The sequence below is a fragment of the Parus major genome, chromosome 4 (assembly GCF_001522545.3).
Source record: "Parus major isolate Abel chromosome 4, Parus_major1.1, whole genome shotgun sequence".
NCBI classification, from domain to species: Eukaryota; Metazoa; Chordata; class Aves; order Passeriformes; family Paridae; genus Parus; species Parus major.
The window spans coordinates 26,280,298-26,303,506 of record NC_031771.1 but is presented as its reverse complement, the minus strand read 5'-3'; the positions used below and the strand labels follow the sequence as shown (position 1 = coordinate 26,303,506).

The following is a 23,209-nucleotide window of genomic DNA, read 5'->3' as shown; positions in this document are numbered from 1 at the left end:
ATGGCTATCTTGCTTCCAAGGGGAGTGATGAGTTTCTAGCCAAACATTTGTCAATAATAGTTGATGGGAACTTGAGGGAAATGCTACAACCTATGTAGAAACACTGAAAGGGAAAAGAAGATGTATATAGTTCTTTACATTCAAAATATGGTGTAAAAATGCAGTGAAGATACAAAACATACATGAATTCTTTCCTGTTTTCCCTTCCAGTTTCTGTCTAGGTTTATGTTTTTGTAATGGATGAGTGAGCTGGGCTGGGTCTCCAGAATGGGGCAAGACTGGAAATATGCAGGGCAGGATAAATCAGAAGAACCTGTTTGCAGCCCATGTGTTAAATAGTAAGACTTTGCCTACTGTTGACTAAAGTTCAAGGAAAGCTGAGAATGGACAATAGTGACAGCATTGAGATCTGAGACTCTGCTCCTGAAAACACAGACAGGCTTTGCCTGTGCTGGCCACCATCCCATTATCAGTTTTCCTATTGCCAGACTAGAGAAATTCACCTTTGAGCACAGATGGGTAGCCTCAGTTTCTGGACTTCCATCATTCAAACAGTCTGTGTCAATTAGACACTATTACTAATCCTTGGAGTTTCTGTCATTTTTTAATGGAAAAATCTTAAAAGTATTGGCAAATCTCACCTCTGACATTTCTGTCTGATAAGTGTTATTGTGTATAACTATGACATCATATTAAAGAATATCTCCTAGAAATATTTGATTAGTTGGTCAGCGTACTGCTTCCAAAACTCTGAGCTCCTCTTTAGCTACTTGTAGGTGCAAATGTTGCAACTTTGCTTTTTCTCCCCACTGTTTTATGAAGTTCATAAACATACATTACCAATACTAAGAAACCAGTTCAGATTTTTTGTTAATTATATCATTCAAGTGGCTTAAATCTATCAACAAGCTGGTCATTAATGAATCACTGACCTATTTCTCAGCTACTCAGGCTAAATAACCTATAACTGATGACCTATAAAAGCAACAGTGTGTTAACAAAAATTACTAGCTGGAGAAGCAATTGATCAGTTTCCACCAATCTGAACAGAAAGATTCACCAGCTTTGACAAATTCCAGAACTCAACACATTCTGAGCAGAAATCAGATTTTGACAGATTGATGTCTAGGGGAAGTACTATAAAGCTCCTACACAGTCATCATTCAACCCTCCTTCCTTAGATTACTACTGGAAAATTTTATACAAGTATTTAAAATGGCTCTAACCTGGGATACTCCAGAGTAAAATCTGGAGTGCAGATTCTCCTCAACTCAGAGAGAATAATTTTAGACCTAGCACTTATTTCCACAGTAGAACAACCCAAATATATGGTCCAACCACTCTCCCTGCTTGGGTACATATATGGTTTAGATCCAGATCCAAATCCCGGGCCCTGGATAGGTCCATCCTGTACAGCAAGAAGATTGAAAATGTTTGGTTTAATTTTTAAGTTCTCCATTGCTTTTACCCAAAAGGAAATCCGTGGAAGCCCCTGGCAGGCTCTTATATGTTTCTGAGTGAAACATATAAGTGATGGGGTGGTGGGAATAGAGGACAGGGCAGCATTTGTGGTGGGGAGCAAGAACCAAGGTCTGTATACCCAGAAAAAGGCTGCCAAGGGGGAGCAAAAATAAAAAAGAGTCAGGAAGGGAGGTAGGATTACCTTCCCCTTGCCACCTCAATCAGCTGTGGCACTGTGGGCCCCCATGCCAGGCCCTGCATCTTGGTGGGGATTGAAAACTTCTGTCCCCTGTCATCTGCAGCCATCATCAAACTGGTGTCCCAGCACTTTCTTGCTAAGCCACCTGCTCAAAACTAAAAAGGATGTGTTTTTCTGCTTTTTCCTCTTCCTCTACATGAACCAGCTCAGAATACTCAGTAGGCTCCTAAGAGAGCCAGCCATTCAAACCATTTGCAGAAGACAGCCCACTTGGGGGTTGCCTTTTGGGGCTGTAAGTGCATGCAGTCTCCCACCCCGATTACAGCTTTTTTTCACACCCCAATTACAGCTTTAAAACCAAGGCAGGAGGGGAGGCACTATTGAAATTTTCTTGCTTAACCACCCTGAAAAGCGGCATAAAACCTTCCTGCTAACATACATATATGACATTTCGTGGCTGAATTGTGTTTGTGTGATGTGTGATTTGTGTGATTTGTGTGTGGATGAAGATAGAAGGTAGTAAAGTCAGGATCGAAAGGAGAGGAAGAGAGCGGGAGCTCTCTCACCTACAGCATAAAGGTGCTTCAGCCAACTGTGTGCCTGAAGAGCAACTTCTGCTTTTTTTTTTTTTTTTTTTTTTTTTTTTTTTCTTCTTCTTTCTTTTGCAATCATTGCTCGCTTGACAGGCCCAGACGGAATTACATCACTTCCTAAAACCCATCAAAGAGAGTCCATCTCCTGAAGAAATGCAGCTCAGATGCTCGCCGGCAGGAAGCAGGAAATGTAGATGTTGGGGTGCAGCGGGGAGGCTGCGGGAGCGCCCCTCGGCCGGCAGCGCAGCCGGGGCAGCATGCGGAGCGCCGGGCTCACGGCGCTGCTCTCCGCCCTGGCGCTGGCCGCAGCATCGGCCGGCAGCGGTGAGTAAGGGAGCGCCTTTCGCTGCCCAGGTGGGAACGCGTGTCTCGCCTGCAGCAATGGGACCGAGTCGGAGGGCAACACCCTCCAAGCTGAGCGCTGGGAGGAGATCTGTGGGGACTTGCTCTCTGCTGCTTTTTGCTGTGTTTACCCTCTCTGTTTTCAGCTGACTCTCTTTTTCAAAGCTTTGACTTTTTTTCCCTTAGACCTATCCCCGAACAGCGGCAAACAAATCCTACAATTCCTACATTTCCTAAATTGCAGGTGTGTAGGGAACCGGAGTTTCCACGTTGACCCATCAGGCATTTTGCTTCTAATTTTAGTTGCTTTCTGAACCTTTTTAAACCCCGCACCACAAAGTTATTTAACTTTGTTTAATAACAAAGTTAAAGGCAAAGCACTGCTTCCATTCAAAAGGTGACTGCCGATTTCCGCAGTCCCGGTGCACTGAAACTGGTTTAACAAAGGAACAGCCGGTTCCGGAGACAAAATGTTTTGAACTCTCAGCTGCAGAACAAAGTGGCTGGCACCATGGACTAAGGTTCTGACCCTTGGAAGAGAAGAACCATGAGCGGAAAAGCAGCCTGTGGCAAAATGCTGGGGCGGTGGGGTGTCATTGCAGAGACTCGTCTGTTTGCAGGGGTCATTGGTTCCACTGGCATTTTGGCAGCCGGCGATCGAGCATGACAGGCAGCTCTCGTAGTGAGCTGCATTTCTTCAGGAATGCACCTACCACCTGCCGAGGCAGTGCTTGTGAGCCTTTCGGTGTCAAACAAGTCCCTGCCGAAGTGCCCTGGTACGGACTAGAAGTGTTTGCTGCCTCTGTGCTGCTGCAGCGAGCGAGAGCTCTACAGAAGGCAGGGAGAGAGGATGGTCGGTCTCAGACATCACTGGACTTCTCTTCATGTCCTAAAATGCACTGCTGGAATTGGTGCTTTGCTGTGAGTGCTTTTTCCCTGAAGAACAGTACTATAAGCACGGTGTAGAGCTGGGCTGCAGGCTCCTGGCATGCTGCTGAGCTGCTTGCACTTAACTTGCTTAACTGTACGAGCGAGCTAAGTGAGGTATAAAATGGTTTAGGTTTGGCTGTGTTACTACAGCCCTGCTGCATTGCAGCCACGTTAGGAAAATATGCTGCAAGCATTGAGTGTAGCTCAGAATCAAAGTGGTCAGAGGAACAAAAGTCCTGCCATGGGCAGAGCAAAACAGATCCCAGGGAAATGGAGGAGTACAGTGAAGGCAATGAGGGCAATGCAGAGTGATCTCTGCTTCTCTAGTTCTTGTGCAGGGTACTGAGGACTATTATTTCATCACCACCTCTCCATGGGGAGGGGATGCCTTAGCCCGGGGCTCCTCAGCTCATGACTGGGTGTCCCCTTCCCTTCTCTGCAATGGGCACTGGGGGCTGCAGGAAGCGGCAGGCAGATGTCACACACCAGGTGTGCCACACTCCCCACGCTCCCCACTTCCTACCACTAGGTCCACCTTTAAATTCTGGTTTGGAATGGTTCCTCTTTGAGAGTGATTCAGTCTTGCCAGAGCCCTCCCCAAGCCCTGTGAGCTCTGACTACGGAGCCAATCCACAGTCGTAGGGGAAGGGAAGGAGAGCACCCACCTTTGCTCCCCACGCAAAGGCGATTTTTGCCTATGCAACCAGCCCCAAAATGTACCTGGGGACTAACTCTGACTGCAAGGGTTGGATGGGGAAGTTGTGAACTTGAGCCTTGAGGGGGGGGGAAATTAAACTGGTGGGGGGAAAGTTTATGTAGGGCTTATGTGCCTCACAGCCACCGGTGGGTCAGGAACCCCTCCACTGAGAACAGCCTCCCAGGGAGATTCTTTGCTCTCACCCTTCCTTGCACACAGATCAACAGGGCAGGAACTTTACGGGAGCTTTTTTACCTTTTGCCAGACAGAGTCTTCACCTTTTAAGTTGTCTGCTGTCTAGAGACCATTTACAAAATAGGTAAACAGAGTATGATTAAATCTTATAGCACAGACAGATTGAAGTCTTTATAAGTCCTGTTCCCATACCATGCCAGAAGCTTGTAAAAGCCTAGCCTTGCCATTTGGATTATGATTTATGGATGTTTTTCTCCCTGTGATGCTACAATTACTCTAATCCAGTAGCTCTGAGAGCATTCCTGAGGTCTCAGCTCTGAGTGCTGGCCTTCTCCCAGCTCCACACTGAGGGGCTGTTTGGATTTGCAGCAGTTCCCTTCCACTTTAATGCAGTCAGGAAGCCCTACAGTGGATAGTGTAGTGCAATAGTGTAGGGCATCATCTCTGCTGCAGGGGATGGTACTCACTGCTCAGCCTTGCAGCAGCCCTGGAGACCTACCTAGGTATTTGTGCTGACCCTAGTAACAAGCATTAAGACCCTTACTACTCTGACCCTTGAGTCATTTCCCAGGCTAGGCCATCTCCCACTGCATTCGGTGAAACATGTTGGAAATTGCAGCATAAATGGTCTGACATGGGGAGCAAGAAAACATATGAGGGAGAGGAACAGTAAAACATGTAAGATGACCAAGTGGAAGAGCTGGAGTCGTTGCAGGTAGTGCTTTATTTTGTCTGTGTCTTTGTGCTATTGTTTTGAATTGTCATTCAAAGAAGCACTGTTATACAGGATCCAGATGTTCAGCAGCTTGTACCACGAGCACAGGTAGTGACTCTTTCCTTGGCAGACAAGTGTCTTTTAGGTTGTCTTCCCTGCAAAGCCGAGGTCTCTAAGACAGCAATAGTTTTGACCTGTTCCTCCCCACAGTAATGAACTGAGAATGGGTTTGAACCTATTACAATCACCTGTTAAAATCTTCTAGCAAAGTAGCAGTGTAAGAAATGAGGATTTGCTACATTTTCCCTTTCCAAAGTGCAGCACCCTAACACATAGATAGATCCTTTCTACTGAACATATCAACTTCTCCTGCGTATTTACTACCATTCCTCCATTTTAGCCACACACACAAACATTCACTGTTTTATTCAGGTGCTTCAGGGACACTTTAGAAAAACTCTCATTTACATCAGCAAGACTGTATACTAATTTTCAGTCACTGACACCAGTCTCTTTTCCCTCCAGAGATTTTATGATAGCTGGAAAGCCTCCAGAGCTTTTGAATCTTTAATTTCAGGGTCCTCCTGAGGGCAAGGAGCAGAGATTTGCATCACAGGGAGGTCGCATGGGTATCACAGATGCAGAGCTAGAAGGCCATCCGATTAAGTAGAAGCAACTAAATCCATAAATTGGTCTGGAAAGCCTTTAGTACTGGGGATGAGCAATGAGACTACAGGTTTATTCTACAGTTTCATTCTAAGATGTGTGACTGAATTTGCAACACCACCTGTTAATGCAGTACTTCAGCTGGATAGAAATATAATGAGGAAAAGCAGTTTCCATCTTGTATAAATGAGCTTAAACAGTTGTTTCCTCTTTCAGGTTATACCTAGATAACGCTTTCTAAGCACCTCCTTTTAATAGGATCTTGTCTACAGATTAGCCACCCTGAAATGCTTGTGCTCCCTCATCAGAAGAGTGTATGCTCCCAACAGCTAGCCTGCAGGCTTTTAAGGATTCTTCTTCCAGCCAGACTGACAGGCGAGGCCTGCCACAACAGGCAGCCGGGCAAGCCCTGGCCGTGGCAAGGAGCAGCCCTTCTTACAGCAAGCTGAAATGTGGAGAGAGGAGCAGTGCAGGGATGAGCCAAGCAATACAAGAGAGGATCATACAGACCCTGTGGAGTGGTATGACTACACCATGTGTGTATTGATTTCAGCTTTATAGCCTTTTCTTGTTCTGTCACCTTCTTGTAAGCTGTCATTTCACTGCATTTTTATAGTTTATGAGAAAGTTTGGGGAAATAGAAATTTTCTTTTCAAACTAGCAAGCCTGGCTATCCCACTGACATAGCTCTTGCTTTTTCTCCATCTCATTGCTTTTTCTTCTGTCAGTAGACACTATAGTGTTGTTGGATTTTTGTTTATTAATAATGGGACGGGGATGTAGTAGGTACTTTTGGAGCTTTTTATTCACTATTAGTTTTATTGGTATAAGATGAGACATGAAAGATGTTGAAAGCTTTTCTTATTACAACAATAGTTAAATTGAATTAGAACTTTCTGACTTCCAGCTCCAGCTTCTTAGCTTCCAGTTCCATCTGTGCCCACCTTCCCATCAGGGTGGGATGCAGCTGCATGTCACCCCCTCTCCCTTCTTCTCTTGAAAGCATGGAAAGTGGCAATACAGGCTGGGCTGGAGCTGTGGTGTGGTGTGTTCCCATCCACTTCCCTCAACACAGGAGGAAGTCACCAGCATTCCTGCTCCAGGTGGTCCAGGCAAAGGTGAAGCCCATGTGGTTGTTGAATGAGCATTTGCTCCTTGGACAAGAGGTGCAGAGGGATGAGTATGGATGTTGGAATGTAGCCAACAGCATGAGGCTGAGCTCAACAAGAGAAAGGTTTGCAAAGTCAAGGAGATAGCTATATAGTCACGTGTGACTTGCTCTCCGTTATACTCCACTGACCTTGCTTTTCCATCCTGAATGTCATGCTGCATGGCTGTATGATTCCCATTTGCAGGGAGCTAGTGGATGTCTGCAAGATGAAACCCCAGCACAGTGACAAGACAGTTCATGGTATGAATTATCACTGCATATCTGACTTAGAGAAAATATTTGACCAGTATTTCACAAAATCTCCAACTTTCAGGTGTTATTCTGTCCTGCTCCAAACCTTGTAAAGCCCAGCTTTCATTCACCCCAGCGAACAGCCACCAGGGCCAGCTGCAACACAGCCCACTTCCTATTTTGAGCACTTTAATTGAAACACTATGAAAAATAGCATCTATGTTGAGGTCAGCCATGTGTGTCTCATGTGGTCTGGGTGGGCGGCTGTGGCAGGCGCTGCAGCTGCACCCGGAGGCCTGAGCCCAACTCTTCCTGTCGGACTGGAGGCACAAATCCTTCCCTGACGTGAGCCACTGGGCCAGCCCAGGTGCAGGTTGTGCTTTCCTACTGTGAAAGAAGGGTGGTGTGTGGGTGGCCTGAGAGTGAGAGCAACTGCTGGGTGACATGTGGGGCATCCCTTGAGGCTGAGCTCTGTTCCTCGGAGGTGACGGGGGAGCGGGAGGTGTAGAGACAGCAAGTAAAATGCAGGAAATAAGAGCAATATCCTTGCAAGAACATTGTGCAATTGGCTGCCCTTCTGCTGAAAGATGTATTTAATTCACTCAGAGAAAAGATCTCTGTAAGAGGAAATGGTGTTCCCAGAGAGATGCTGTTTTGTCCCTGGAATTATGCAAAGTGAAAAAAATATGTGGCAGCAAGGTCACTCCGTGTGATTTGCCATTTTCTTTGCCTAGAGACTAGAAAAGGTAATTCTATTTCACAGAGACAAATGATTTGAAGTCTGCTTCATTGTTCAAAACCAGGCAAAGTGGCGGAGATACTGGAAAAATCTCTCTCGGAAATCAAGCAGAGCATACTCTGCAGCTGAAAGTTTATCACTGCAGTTAATGAGGTGTGACTGTTTGCTTTGCTTTTAAGCCACACCATGCCTTAGACATTTGAAAAATCTATTTTAGCTCTATGAATAAATGAAAAGTAAGGTATTTTCTCCACACCCTTTTCCTATTTTAAGCAACAGGCTTGTCCCTCTCAATATATCAAATGTGGCAGGCAATGGGTTTCAAGGGCAATGGCTAGAGGAGGAATATGAAGCAAGGTCACCAAAGAGGTTGAGGGAGGCTGCAGTGGGCCATCAGCTCTGCCTGTGGCACAGTCCATCATGCCACAGTCTGCAGCACAGACATCTCTCGTGCTGCCTCGCCGCTCTGCACAACAGCAATTGAAATGGAGTGGCTGCAGGCACTGGGAGCTAAAAACTACCTTGGAAAAGAAAAGTCAAATGGCCAAACTAGTAAGGGAGAGGAGCTCTCCCTCCTGTCCTCTGCAGTAAGAGTAAGGACAGCCAGCAGATCGAGGGAAGGGGTGGAGCAGCACACACCTAGGGGGGTCGTTACCTGCAAGGGAGGCAGAGATTGTGTTTTGCTTTTGACTGAAATACTAAATACAGAAGAGACAGACTGTTGATACAAAGAGATTTGCCACAGAAGAGGTATCATCTTCATTGCCCTGTTGTGGTGCAGGAGTTTGGTGACCTTCACAGTATTACATTAAGTATTCAAATTCTTTCCTAGCTTTTAGGAAAGGATGAAACAATCAGATGCCTGTGTGATATATGCAGCACAAAAATCTAGATAAAACACTGCTGTCACACTCAAATAATTTTATTCATCTGAAATTGGGTTTCCTTGAACACAGTCTCATGAAATACTCATCTCCTCTTTGAGACAAATCTGGTGGGAGAGGAGATGCTGCAGAGTGGATTAAGCATGAGATAGCGCTCTAATCTCAGTTTTTCTCTCTCACTTGGCATCCCTGGGAAGGACAGCATCCCTGTCCTTCTGATTTCGCATTTATAAAATGGAGATGATAACTGCTCATCTCTCAGGGCCATTATGAAGATTAATGTGTTTACGAAAGCATTTAAAATGCTAAGTACTTTTGGTTCCAGTCCTGTGAGATTGGAAATGCCAGCACTAAGGTGCTGAAAACCTTAAGCTCATGCTAACTCTAGTGGAAACTCTGGCTGCCCAGCACTTTACAAGAACAAGGAGAAACATGTAATTGCAAAAGTCAAGAAATTCCATCCTGCTTTATTGCATGAAATGAGATGTGCACCATTCCAGCATTGTATCTGAAAGGGCAGATAACACAAAAAAAGCCCATCATTTAATTTCATGTTGTAATTTATCTAAAGACTGATACTTGCTCCTCTGGCTACAACAGGATTTTTGGCATCAGTATAGAATAGAGACTCTATAGAGACTCTAACCTAAACACTCAAAAAGCACCTGTTTCACTATTACTGACACAGCCAATTTTAGCCACTTTTTTTGCACAACACATGATAAATGAAACCAGAACTGAGATCAAAGTTCAAAACCCCCAGTCTTAGTACTTATGGGGAATGTCCAGCACTGATGCTTTGCTATACACTCCTTCAGCCAGCCTGAAGAATCAGTCAGAAGAACAGTTAATTGTATGCAGCAAGCTCCCCGTGTCACTATCATCTCTTCTAGTCCATGCAGAAGTGGAAGTCAGCAGCTTTTGCATCCTTCAGACTTACTTTAACCAATTCTGTTTTTCACAGTGAGATAAATTTGACAAATTTGAGAAAGGCACAGAAACAGGGAGATAAGTGAGCCAAAGGAATTGGTGAACCAGGGATAATGGTCTACCTGAAGGCAGTACCTAACTCCTTGGGTAAGGGTGGGGCGAGGGGGGAACATATGGGCCAGGACTGAAAAGCAAAACAGGCTGGTGTGGTTTGCTGAGAAGCAGAATAATTTTGCATGTGAGCAAGACCGGATGCCAACCTGCAGGAAAAGAAGTCTGTCTGTGCAAGGCAGCTGTGTGCAGACAGATGACACATGCTGACGTGTCCCAGTAAAAGTCAGCTGAAGAACATGGTCATGACTGGTAAGATTATGTGACAAAGTTGAGATCTACTTTTACATCCAACGCCCATGACTTCCAATCTGTGTGTATGGGGCATCTGCTGTTGTTTTTTTTAGACATCAAATAGGAAGTAAATACTACAGCTGTACACTTTAACTCACTGATAATACTAATGAAACCCTTAAAATGTTGTCTTCATATATTTGACAGACCCTGGACTTGATGGATCAGGAGATGGATCGATGATATTACCCACTTTTACAGCAACACATCTTCCTGCTACGGGTCCTTCGACTGTGGATGAGCCAGTACTTGTAACTGAAAGCACCATTGAAAGCAGCTTTGAAACACAGAGTTCTCCAAGTACTGAACTGGATGCTGTGAATGATGAGGACAGCCTAGATGCAGCAGAACAGTCTATATTGATATATGTTGTCCCTGTGGCGCTGCTGGTCCTGATGATTTTGTTGATCACATTTTTTGTAATGCATCATAAAAGGAAAAAGTCCAAGCAAGGTAAATTTGTCTTCTTGTGAATCAAAAGGCTGTTTCTAGGATGTGTTCAGCATTAATAGAACATTATTTTGAGGCATGGGATGCCACACTTAGGATGCCCTTCTCTGATCGTAGTTGCATGTTTGATAAGTAAGAGAGGGATCCTCCCCAGCCAGCAGTACCTGGTCACACACCTCTCCTTGGGCAGAAGCTACTTCTGCCCCTTGGCACATCCTGCTCAAGCTGCCACACCCATGGGAGCCCTGGCACCAATCTCTGGCTCCTGGAAATGCTGAGAATGCTCAGGGATGCAGCCATGGCTGCAAATGCATGTTCTATGCTCAACAACTTTAGGCAGGGTGAAATTAATGTTTCTACTGCCCAGAGTGCCAACAAGGTAAAGCTGCTTGGAGCTTCACTGAAATAAGCACAAGAAAAATAATTTTAAGGAACAGTTTTAAGGAATCCAGATTCCATAGGGTGGAGGCTGTTATGAAGACATCATGGCAAATGAGCTAGGTCAGACTGCCTGGGTACTGCAGTAGGGTGAGCACTGCTTCAGGAAGGTGCTGTGATCTGTTAACAAAGGAATTGGTAACTTGGACTGTCAAGCCACAGGAGAGCAAACTGAGGTGTCATATTAAAACCACATAGTTGGTAAGTGAAATTCTGAGATGGTCGTGCCAGTCTTTACATGGTCAGAGTGCAGCTGTCAGCTCATCAGCCTGCAGACAGTGCAACACATTCAACAGATTTTAAATCAAGTTTTCAGGGCATTTTTAGGTTGCATTTGCCTGATCACTGGGTTTCCCTCTAACAAACTATGAATTTGCAACCAGGCACCCAGTTGCCTGCCTGTTTCTGGATGATTGAAATGCAGATATACTCTTCAGAGGGTTAGGAAATGTGGTGCCTTTTAGAACACAATCCTAGGACCTCATTCCCTGTGCCAGCCTGGGATTTTGAGCATCCTCCAGGCTGGGGCAGATGGCTCTGTGGTTCTGGGGTGGCTCTGCAGTCTGGGAGTGTGCTGGAACAACTGGGACGTATCACCCACTGCCAACAATGAATTAAAAATTAGGTGATTTAAGACAGGTTTTTCAGTCACTTGATTCCTGGAGGTGAAGATATTTACTGGAATTATGTCTGTGACACCATTCCCCCCCCCATTTTTACTTTGTCTTGGAGTCATGAGTAGATTGGATCCCTTTTGACATCTGGCTAGTTCAGCTTCATTTGCCTAAGTGAGATCTAATCTGCCATGCACTCCAACTGCCCCCCGCCCTTCTCCCCATGAGTGGCTCCCAGAGTCTCCAGACAGAGCTGAATTACCCGAGTGTAATCTGTAGCAAAATGTCCCAGTGCTTCCAGTAAACAATTTTTATGCAGAAGTGGCTCCTTTTCAGGATACCATTTCCCTCAGCACATCTGTTTTGCTGAAGGAAGTGTGCATCTGCCCTGTCCTGCCCACTGCAACACCAACACTGGGCTTCCTCCCAGCATGGCTGAGCTAATAATGAGATGCTTTTAGGTTTGAAGTAATGGGTTCCTCTGAAAATTGCAAACAGGAGAAAATGTTTTGTCTTTCATCTGTAATTTGGTTTTTATGCCTTTTGAAAATGCAATCTGTTTTACTTGGCCTTATTCAAGGCTTGCATTGCTGTCTGGATCCTGTGAATAAAATGGGTAAATATGCAGAAATATGAACACCAACTTTCTTCTTTTTCAGATGAGCTGGGAAGCGAAAACGTAAAAAGGTAAACTTTATGAATATCATTCTTTTAAAAAAGGGTTTTTTTACTCTAACCTTTGCCTCCTTTGCTGCCTCTTGTAATTCAGCTGTACACTAAACACCATTACTTTTCTGCCATCAATGGAACCAGCAATCTGAACGGGTGGATAAAGTGTGACTTCAGGTTGTGGCTGAAGTGTAAGACTAGAGCAGGAGAACAAGAGTTAGTGGTGACTGAGGCAAGGGCTGCCCCACAGACACCCACAGTCCTTGCTGAGCCTGCTCTTAGGCACCTCCTGCTCCATCAGCCACAAGAGGTACAAGGTGAACTGATGCCCCATGAGCAAAGGGGATCAGTTCCCAGGCTCATCACAGGCTTTTGCTATTCAGAATAAGCTCTGTGTCTTGCTCCCCTGTTTTTCAAGTTTATCTTCTTACTCAGAGATGAGGCACAAAGGTTTGCCTGGCTGCCACAGGAACAATGCCTCAGATGCTTGCAAAACAAGACAGAAGCTGTGTGGCTCTTATCAGAGTCATAATTTTTATTGTTTTCTATTACCTCCATCTTGCTAATCAATGCTGAATGAAGTTCATGAATTGGCTCTACAAGTAAAAAACCAATTTTTTTTTTTTGCTAAAAATAGATTTTCTACCATATGACTGCAGGAATGATAAGCAAAAGGAAGCTAAGCAAAGGCATTTAAATAAATGCAGCTCTCATGACCTTTCCTTTTGAAGTCACTGCAAATGTCAGTCATAGCTACGATGAAACTTTAGGCCTTCACCTTTTAACACTGGAACAGTGGTACTTCTGTCACGTGTTCCAGGAGGGCAGGGACAAACTATCCTATTTTTTTTTTAGTTTTCTATTTACAACAGGGACAGTTTTCAAGAATCTGCAGTGATCCTATGCCCTGGCATGTCTCTGGCTGCACAATCTGAGTACCTCTGCGTGTTATGTCTCAGTTGGCCCTACCTCTGCCCAGGACTGGCAGCTTGGTGCCACTCCCTTGTTTGTGGCCCCTTGGTTCACACCCATTGGGCTGATCTCTCTTCAGACTACTGGGCTAGGATGGCTTTCCAGAGTTAATATATGTGTGTGGATTTATAGCAGAGTCATACAAAACCACTACATTGTAAGTTGTTTGAATTAAGCATTTTGTGTAATGCTTTTTTCCCCCACCCCTCTTCTCTCAAGTCCTATTTTTGAAGAAGACACACCTTCTGTTATGGAGATAGAAATGGAGGAGCTTGATAAATGGATGAACAGCATGAACAAAAATGGTACACGGTAACCCCTCTACTCCATCCTCCCTCTCTTGCCTGCTGACGTAGATCCCATGCATAGGAAGGTGTTTTCTATGTGTATCACTGCTTTTCCTACAACGTTTTTAGTTGTGCTCTTGGCTCCCTCCTACTAAAATAACTGAACAAATGTCAGAGGTAGATTTTTTTCAGAGGAGTATTTTAGTTTGTGTGGGAGTTTATTTTTAATATGTGATAGAATCTCATAAATGTTTTCGGTTTCCAGTAGAAATTTCTATTAAACACACTTATAGCTGTGAATGCTATTTATATTTTTAAATACACATTTTAATGCTAAACACTAGCTTCTCTGAAGCATCTAGTTCTTTCAGTCTCCAGAATTTCTACACTTTTGAGCTCCACATTGAGGTATTGTAGAAGAAATAGCCATTTGCTCATAGTTGAGACCACCATTTATTTAAAATTGCCACCAGGAACCTATGAATATACTCTTCCCCTCCCTTGCAACGCTATCAGCCCATGGAGCAATTAGAACATGCAGCAGCATCTTCAGCTGCTTTCTCAGTTACTTATAAGTACCTTGCATTTTTCCCTCCATTTTTCTCCCAGGTGAATTCCCAGTTAAAATCTCTTGGGGGTCTGCATTGTCCTTCCAGGGTGCCCTCAAAAAATGCAGGTCTTTGGTAAGCCATGAGTTAACCAAGGCCTAATTTTGAACCATGAGCAACTTTCCACTGGCTAGGAAATGCTGAAACACTGATTTTTTTTTTTTCATTCCTGGTCCCTTGCCTTCTATCCAAAAGGCTCATTTGCCTGACCTACTGGGCATGCTTTGTTTTTCAGGACATAAAGCTCTTTGGAGCATTTCTTTGCCTTAGCACAGATGGGGTTTTGACCTTCGCGGTCTGTAAGCTCTTGTAGAAAACATGTGCTAAGTGGCAGTAGTGAAAGAGAGGAATTAAGTGTACTACGTGGGGAAAAAATTGGTGTAAAACATATTTTTAAAATTTTGTGGAGAGAAGGGAGCAAATATTTTACACACTTTCTTTTGTGTGTGTGTGTGTGTGTGTGTGTGTGTGTGTGGAGACAGTCCTCAAAAGCAGCTCATCTGTATAGGTGTACATAAAGAACTAACATATATATAATAAATAAATGGTGGCACCACCTATTAAAGGGAAAGATGTGTAAGATTTATGCTCTGGGGACCATGCAGATAAAAGGGTGCAGAAGTGCACCTGCAGATCGGTATTCTAGAGTGACTGCTTGATAAAAGTTGATGTGCTTTTGAAATAAATGTAGAACAACTGCCAAGAGTAACTGCAGTCTTGTTTCTTACCTTTTCCAGGTGACTGTGAATGTTTGCCTACTGTAAGAGAAGAAGAAAAAGAATCAATCGCCAACCCAAGGTACTTTAATTCATTATATTATTTGAAGAAATACAGTCAATATATTTCTTCAAATAATACAAAATACTAAATATATAATACTATATCATATACTATATAATAGATATAGCAATATATATAATACATACTAAATATATAATACTATAAAATACTATATAATACTAAAATAATCTGGATTTTTTTATGGAATTATAGAATTATTCTTTGATCCATATAAGCTTTAAAATTTTTACATATAGAAACTCTGACTTCAACTTAAAGGCTTGACACCCTTATTTCTGAAAAGGTCTCTTCCTGTAAACTGCACTGCTAAATAATCTTACAGTTGTAAAATGGTGCAAGACAGACAACCAGATGGCACAGATGGAGTTTCACTCACTGATCAGACTTTAATCACAGTTTCCCAAGGTGTTAATACAAGCATTCAGTATAGCTTCCCTGGCACTCTTCACCAAAGGCACCCAGCTCCCCTCTGCCACCTGGTGCCTATAGGTTCTTGGGGAGCACTGCCAGAGGTTTTGGCTGGAGCTGTGACCTGATAGACAGGGACTTGTCTGACTCCAAGAAAAAAATGAGAATGAGGGGCACAAAGGATCTTCCCAGTGTCCCCTTGCAGCACTCCCCCAGAGCTGGCACTAGTTGATAGTCCAAGCAGAGATCCCAGTGGGATGCAAAACCGTGATCCTGACAGCTTGTAAGCTTAAAATCTTTCTGCTTGGTTTCCTCAGGATTTTGGCCAGAACTCCTAAACCCCTCACAATTTTCCCTAATTAAAAATTCTGGTTCTTGTTTCCAGCTGGAAACAAGAGGCTGCACATTGCCCTTGCCCGCACCCTTGTGTTGCAGCTGCATTTTGAGGAGTGGGCAAAGCAGCTTCTCTGTGCCAGGTTATGATAAACAAGACGTCCTGTGTGCCAAGAAATCCCTGGTGCAGTGGAAGCAGTGATGCAGTCAGGCAAGGCCAGGAGCAGGGAGAGGACCTAGGTCTTCTGCTTCCCATGGCATTGGATAATTCCACTGAACACGCCTCTCTGGCAGAATTGTACCTCTCACTGTAGACTGTCATAATATTCCAATCCTCTTTTCTGAATTTCCTTGCTTAGGAGTGAAATAGGGATGTTAAATCACCACTGCTGCAGAGGTTTCAGCTCAGTTGCTCCAAAGCTGCAGTTTCAGAGGAACCTTTGGACGAGGCTTGTCCACTACAGCCACTCGTACATAAAAGGTTTCTTTTTACACCTCTTGCAAGTGAAATCATTGTTGCTGTTTTAGTTCAGTTTTGTTTTTTAAAAAAAAGGCTTAGATGCTAGGTTCCAGATGCAAGCAAGCACATTAATTTTACCCTTAGCAACTGGAAAAGATCCTGGATTTGTTAGCCATCTGTGTCTTCCCTTCCTGCTGCTAAATGATAACTCAGAGGGGGGAAAATTGTTAAGGAGAGGCAGCTGCACAGCAGTTCTCTAAAAGCAGATTTGCTGAGCATACCACTCCCTATACCAGGGAGTATAGGACAAAGGATGCTTCAGCCACAAGTTAACACCAGCAGAAGTCATACTGTAAAAGGCTTTTTAAGCACAACACCACCCTCAGCATCAAGTTTACTTTCCAAATCTTTAACAATTCATCTTAAGGAAAAAAAAAATCATCATGGCCTACCAGCTTGAGCTGTCGTTTTACCATCCTTGCTAAAGGAATGTTTTTGTACTGGATTTGCATTAACCTCATCAGAAGAAGGAGGTTTTGCTCCTGGCTATCAAAAGGCATCTTTGGGCTACACCCTACCTCAAGCTCCCCATCTGTAAAACAGAGTTATTTCATAGCACTAAAGTGAGGCTTAAGCCTTACAAAAAAGCAACCCTCTTCCGATAAATATACTTCAGTCAGAGCAAAGGCATGCACATTTAAGCAGATTTTCTTGTGAATGGTATCTTAGAATCAGACTAGATTAGAAAAAGTTATGCCTCTAAATTGTAGAAAGGCAAACAAATGCAAGTAAAAATAGGAGATTTATCTCTAAAACATTCAGAGTTGCTTAGACAAGGGATATTAGTTGAACACAAAGTGCAGGAATATTAGATTCAGTTTGAGATTCTGAAAGACTGCTTTGTTTGGGCAAAATTCTTCTAAAATTAGGGCAATTTATTTTTTAGATTTTATCGGTATTTTAGTATGGGAAACATCTCGAGGCCACACTGAACAGAGGTGGTGTTTTCTTGCTTCACAAAGATGCTGAGGGAGACTTCATCAAGACACAAATGTTTTGAACTATGAATGATTCTGATATAATTTTGAAAACATACAAGACAAAACATTTCAATAAAGACACTTTGAAGTTTTCAGAATGAAGGTTGTCCCAAAACTACTCTTCTGAGTAAGTGAATTTTTAATATAAAAATTTTTGAAAGTTTGAAGAACAGAACTGTGTGGCAGTAAAATATTTCTATGTTGAATGTTTTCATTACCCCAAGACTACATCTTCAAATTTAATTTCACATGAAATTTTGAAAAATATGCTTCATTTCAATGTGAAAAAATATTTGAAGTGGTGGAATTTCTGAGTAAACAGACAAAAAATTGCTTCTTGTTTATTTGCAATTGAACCTTATCAGTCCAAGATCTGCTGCTTTTCCCAACCAAATTCTTAGATGAATAAATAATGTCAGAAAGAGAACTATGTACACATAAATAGATGTGTTCAGCATCTCTTTCGAGCAGGGAAAGTGAAAGACTTAGAAATAAAAAAACAAAGCCATTATTATGGCAAAATTTGTACTCCTGGGCATCAAGGCTGCACATTTATGCACAGGAAGCAAGATATGACAACCTGGGATCCCTGATAGGTGGAGGTCACCCACCCTGGCCTTGTTGGTTGTTACAAACCTAAAGGTTATAGTATATATTATATTGTACTATTATATTGTAGTATACTATTATTATATCCTTATATAGAATAAGTTACAAACCTATATGTATACACATTTTTAACATTTATGTACACTTTTCAAAATATACATATTTGAATTAAAACCTCCTGCCTTAACCTCTTGCCTTTGATCACAAAATTGAAAAACCCCCTCAGCTACCCTGGGCCAGGGCTCCCATCCTGTGCATGCAGGAAGGAGCAGGCAGTGTGTGCAGGGCCAGCAGGCAAGGGCTGATGATCTCTGGAGCACAAGGGGGTAGAGACCAATCTCTGCTCCAGGGACCTTTACTGACCCAGAAAAATAAGTGCAGCCTGCTCCCTTCACAGCATGGGCCATGGTAGGGGGTGGAGTACAAGCAATCCCCCTGTGCTTTATCACCTGGGAGGTTTGGTTTGTCTTGGGTGCTGCTGGGCACCATCCTAGTCTTTCTGTCTGAAAAAGGATGACTCCTTCTTATGGAGAAGTGTTTTGGGTGGATGACAAGTCAGTGGATGGTAAGAAATACTGCATTCCCAAAATGGGTCTCAATTTGTCAAGAGACTTAAGAAAACCTCTAAAATATTAAGGTTATGAGTGGCTCTTTAAGCTTCAGAGGTGATTTAAAACCCTGCTGTTATCCCTGCTGACTGAATTCAAATCAGCTGATAGAAGATGTCACATTTTTAACATTGGCATGAGACAAACATTATTAAGACAGTGCTAGGGAGCAAGCCACTTGGGCAGAAACCAGTGGGACAAAGAGAAAATGCACCTATTATGAGGTCAGACATAAACCAAAAATTCCAAAGTTATCCTCAGCTGCGGAAAGAGAGCCAGGAGCAGGAGAAAGGCTGTGCTGGGCAGACATGAACCATCAGGAATCAGAGCAGCCCTCACTGCCAGCATCAGTTCATCCATTGCACGGGTGACAGATTTATTTTCTGGTAACACATTCTCATGAACTCTACAGATACTCTTGCATGTTATTTCCTGCTGAGACAACTAACCCAACAGTGTGACACTGGTGTTTTTTTCTTTTCCATCTCTACACAGTGATGGTGAATCATGAAGTCCTCAGGACAGCAAAGAACTGACTAAAGGGATGCAGCACACAAGCTCATCATCCCCCAGATACTGGAAGAACTGGATTTAAATATAATTCATCTCAAAAGGCCAGAGAAGCAAATGCATTTCTTGTGTCCTGCTTTATATGGTCTTCAGAAAGGAAACATCACCAAAGGAAAAGAAGAAAAGAAAAAGGAGAAAAAAAAAAGACAAAAAGCAAAGTACTGCAGCAAGATTGAGGACTGATTAAAATTATTTTTGCAATGAGCTTCACCACAAATAAAGACAAACCTCTTTTTCACCCCTGCTAAAAGTTCTCAAAGTAGTCCATGGTTCTGTCTAGTTCTGCAGTTGTGTATTGTGCTGCACTTAAAACAAATTATGTTCTGGGTTTGGTGGGTTTCTTTGCTCTGGTTTGGTTTTGTGGGTATTTGTTTCAGTGTCCATAATTCTGGACCACCCTGGTTTGATGGAGATGAAGCTCATGCCTATGCAAAGTTTATTTCTCAGTTTGCTTTTTTATGAGCAGTGCACTGATTTACACAGGACTGCTGTTGGGGAGTACCAGGCTAGGACTGACAGACCAGATCCGAGGACAGACAGCAGCTGAAAAGCCTCTCAAAGGAATAGCCAGAAGTGACTGCAGCCCAGCGAGGGCACAGACTCTGCAGAGTGCTTTTGGTTTTCAGATTAAAGGCGCTGTAGTAGTGAAAAGTATTATTTTGAGAATGCCTTTCAGTTCCACGGATGAGCACCCTGGGCTAGCTCTCCCCATGTAACTCTTCTCCCTGCCCAGGGCTGCTCTCCAGCCTCCTACTTCAGGAATATTCAACTTAAAAACATTGCTTTTTTTTTAAAAAATGACTGAGGTTGAAAAATTAAGCAATTCAGTACTCACATTAAATGCAGATTTAGATAAGTATGTGTTATGCATAACTACTTGGTCAAGGTTTTCAGATACAGGAGGTTTTCTGCTGCTTCTGCTTTTAAATACTGAGCCTGCAATATCTAAAAGATATGGACTTCTGAGTGTGCCTGGTCACCTTTAGTTACAATGAAAAAAAACCAGACTCCTGGGATACCTCAAGGTGGAAATATGAATGTTTTGACTGTGTCCATTGATTTTAGCTACCATGTCTCCTAGGGATTAGTACCTTAAAAATGTAACACACATAAAAGTGGATCCTTGTCTGGGCAAAGCTTCTTGTACCTTATTTAAAATAGCAGATTGATATCCTACCGTATCTTATATCCTACCTATCCTCGTATTCTATTTAAATAGAATATGTAATGCCTTCCCACTCAGTACATGTTTAATATGATCAGTTTTGCTTTGCCTGCAAATAATTCACTAATAAGTTACCATGCATAGCTTGATTAAAAAGAGAAAGCAAATGCCCCAAGACTCTGTGATGGCATCTAAGTATCACTGACAGAGGATGGTTTGTGAATAATTCAAGACATGTCAAAATACAGGAGGAAAAAAATGTTTAGAGCTAACCATATTAATTCATTACTGAATTTGACTTGATTTGTAATTTCCTCAAAGAATAAAAGATTTCTTCACTGTTCCAAAACAATTTATTGCAAATATTGGATTTAGTAAGTGAGTGATGGTAAATAAATTTTCCCTGTTTGGATGATTTTTAACTTTGAAATAAGTGTTTTGAGTTCATCTTTCACAACTCCTTTTTTAAACATTTCCACTATTTCCTAACAGTAAAGCCATCATGTAGAATATTGGTTTAAAAGAATTCAGTCGCAAGGGGAAGAAAAAGTGGAAGACTGAAATTTAGAAAATTTTGAAATATTGGAGTAGGTATTTTCCAGTAGAAGTTTTGTTAGCTACTTCTTTCTAACAGACAAAGATTTGTAAAGCAGTGACCTGAAGATGCCCAGAACAGAGATACTGAGAGGTTTTTTTCCTAATGGTACAAGATAAAAAGCTGTATTTTAAGACCATTACCAGCTGTGTGGTTGGAGTGCAGTCAGTGGGACCCAGCAGTTCAGGGCACCAGTGTCCAGCAGTGACTCTCACCACATCATGCTCCAGTCCACACAGCTCCATGTCCAACAGCTGCTGCCTTCTCCCTGGAGAGAACTGAAGCACAGCTGGACATGGAGGCCTTGCCTTTCATATTTCATTTTTTTTTTGCTTTTCAAAATTAACCAGCTCCCGAGGGTGACATTGTATGGCTTAACTCAGTTCTGGCACACTGATGATCCATCACCCTGTCTGAGCCACACATTGATAATAGTGCAATGCACTAACTCAGTTTGCTGTGGCATTTGAAAAGAGCCTGTGTTGTGCATGCTGATGGTTTGGGGTTAATGTTAATTCTGGACAAATTAAATTAGCCAGATAAAAGGCTGCACGGTTCCAAATAAGTTTCTCAGAGAATAGGTTTAATTTATATATTTTGTCAAGTTTACCTTGAGAGAATGTATTTTCTGTAAACTTATGTCATTAAGCATTTATTATTATTCCAGTGTTCATGACTGATCAATCTCCATATAAAGCTTTAAAATCCATTTTTTCCAGAACTAATGCCTAGGTTAGAGGTTTATAATTATTCATGTCACTTACCCTCTCTAAGTTCTGGCATGTTACAGAATTTCTTTGCCTCTTCAGGAACTTTTCTCAAAACTTTTCTCTTAGGATTTTTTTTTTCTTATTTTGTATTTAAAAATACAAAACAATGCTTTGGACACATCCTTGGCCAATTCTGACAGAAATTTTCTCTATCTACTGATTTTTAAAAGTGCAAACTTATATTAAGTTGTGTTACTACTGAAAAAATGTACCATTCCATCAAATCTCACCAAATATCATCAGGTCCTGTCCTCCTTGTGTGAAACAGACCAAGGGTCAAGTAATTTGCATTTCAGTATAGTTATGGATATTTCTAAAAGATTCCCTCCCTCCCTACTAGACAAATATAATTTTTATTATTTCTCTTTTCCCTGAACATTAATACATTATTGTTATTCTTCCCCTAGCCCTAAACTATGGAGGAGTTCACTCATTTATCTGATTCCTCAGCCCAGCTCCGCACTGCTCCGTTTCAGCCCGCTGGTCTCTCTCTTTGATCATAACTTTCACACTGAGGGCTGCATTGGCCATGGCCACTGCCCAGTGCCTGCTCACTCACTCACAGCCAAGCCTTTTTGTGCACACCGAGTTCAGGAATGCAGCTTCACCACCACGGGCACTGCTTTGGCCCCTCTCCTCCCTCATCCCATTTGGTTTTTCCCTCTTCTGCTTGTCTGCATGCCCCTTGCTCTCCTGTTTTACACTTTTCATCAGTTCCTGGTCATTTCCTTTCTCACAGTTTTGCCTTAGTATTTTAATTTTGTGGGTGGATTGAATTACAGGGGATTTAGACCATTTTATGCCTGCATTACTACAGCCAAAACATTATAATATTCCAGTTCATGAGTATTAACTGTACACCTTCTGTTGGTGCACCTTCATTTTCCCTAAATCATTCACACAGTCAGGTCCTCTAACCCACAAAATAAAAAGGAGAACAACCAGATAAGCAGATAAGATAGCAGCAAACTCTAAAATATATTTTATCACCATGCCCTACAGAGTATTTAAGCCTCTGTGGTAATAGCCTCATCGTTAGCCTGATCTAAGCAAACCCACCTCACCATCACCTTGCGAGTAGTTACTCGTAGATGTTATCAATTATCAGTTGATAACTCAAGTTATCATCCCTCAGTAAAAAATGAAAAAAAGCATGGAAACAGGAAGTGTCTCCCACTGCATATTGTTCTAAAATATTCCACAAATGTGATGATCCCTAAGGAACTGCTACCTCTTCTGTTTTCAATAATTTCAGTAGTTATCCAGCACTTCAAGACAATTTGACATCTAATTTACAGCATGAGGCCTTCTTGTCCTGCAGAAAAGCTACAGATCCAAAGGATGATTTGTTTGAGAAATACATAGGTAATAAGAAGGGTATTTAAGAACCAATACCTCTCCTAGATATGCTAAAAATCAATACCTTAACAAAATAGAAATAACTCCTCCAGAATGTTACAAACATAAGGTTGCTTATGCACTTGTAAAGCACATAACCCTAACATAAACCTCAGCAAAAAGGAAGATTCTTTTAGTTTCTAGAAAACATAAGTTATAGATTGATAGATAACTCTTGCTCTTAGATTAAAAAATAACTTTTTTGTAATGCTAAACTCATTGGGAGACCCTAAATTGAGCTTTTGTTACCTTTCTG

At 42.4% G+C, this 23,209-nt stretch overlaps 1 protein-coding gene across 4 annotated transcripts; it reads left to right on the top strand.

Annotated features, from left to right (window-relative positions):
* Positions 1-2,383: 2,383 nt before the first annotated feature.
* Positions 2,384-20,612, top strand: TMEM154 (transmembrane protein 154). Of its 4 annotated transcripts, none has more exons than XM_015625772.3 (6): positions 2,384-2,577; positions 10,306-10,611; positions 12,320-12,347; positions 13,521-13,606; positions 14,934-14,994; positions 18,951-20,612. In XM_015625772.3, exons 1-6 carry the CDS (start codon positions 2,448-2,450, stop codon positions 18,964-18,966), a joined length of 627 nt encoding a protein of 208 aa, XP_015481258.1. In that variant the 5' UTR covers positions 2,384-2,447; the 3' UTR covers positions 18,967-20,612. The 4 variants fall into 4 exon arrangements, with proteins under 4 accessions (XP_015481258.1, XP_018862008.1, XP_015481257.1 ...); XM_019006463.2 differs by lacking the exon at positions 2,384-2,577 and adding an exon at positions 4,951-6,334; XM_015625771.3 differs by lacking the exon at positions 2,384-2,577 and adding an exon at positions 4,956-6,319.
* The last annotated feature ends 2,597 nt before the right edge of the window (positions 20,613-23,209 follow it).

Bases quoted from the DNA above. Each gene is read 5' to 3' on its own strand.
- TMEM154 (XM_019006463.2), top strand. From the start codon at position 6,115: ATGCTCCCAACAGCTAGCCTGCAGGCTTTTAAGGATTCTTCTTCCAGC. The intron at 6,335-10,305 runs GTGTGTATTGAT...TATATTTGACAG, and splicing joins GAGTGGTATGACTACACCAT to ACCCTGGACTTGATGGATCA. The intron at 10,612-12,319 runs GTAAATTTGTCT...CTTCTTTTTCAG, and splicing joins AAGGAAAAAGTCCAAGCAAG to ATGAGCTGGGAAGCGAAAAC.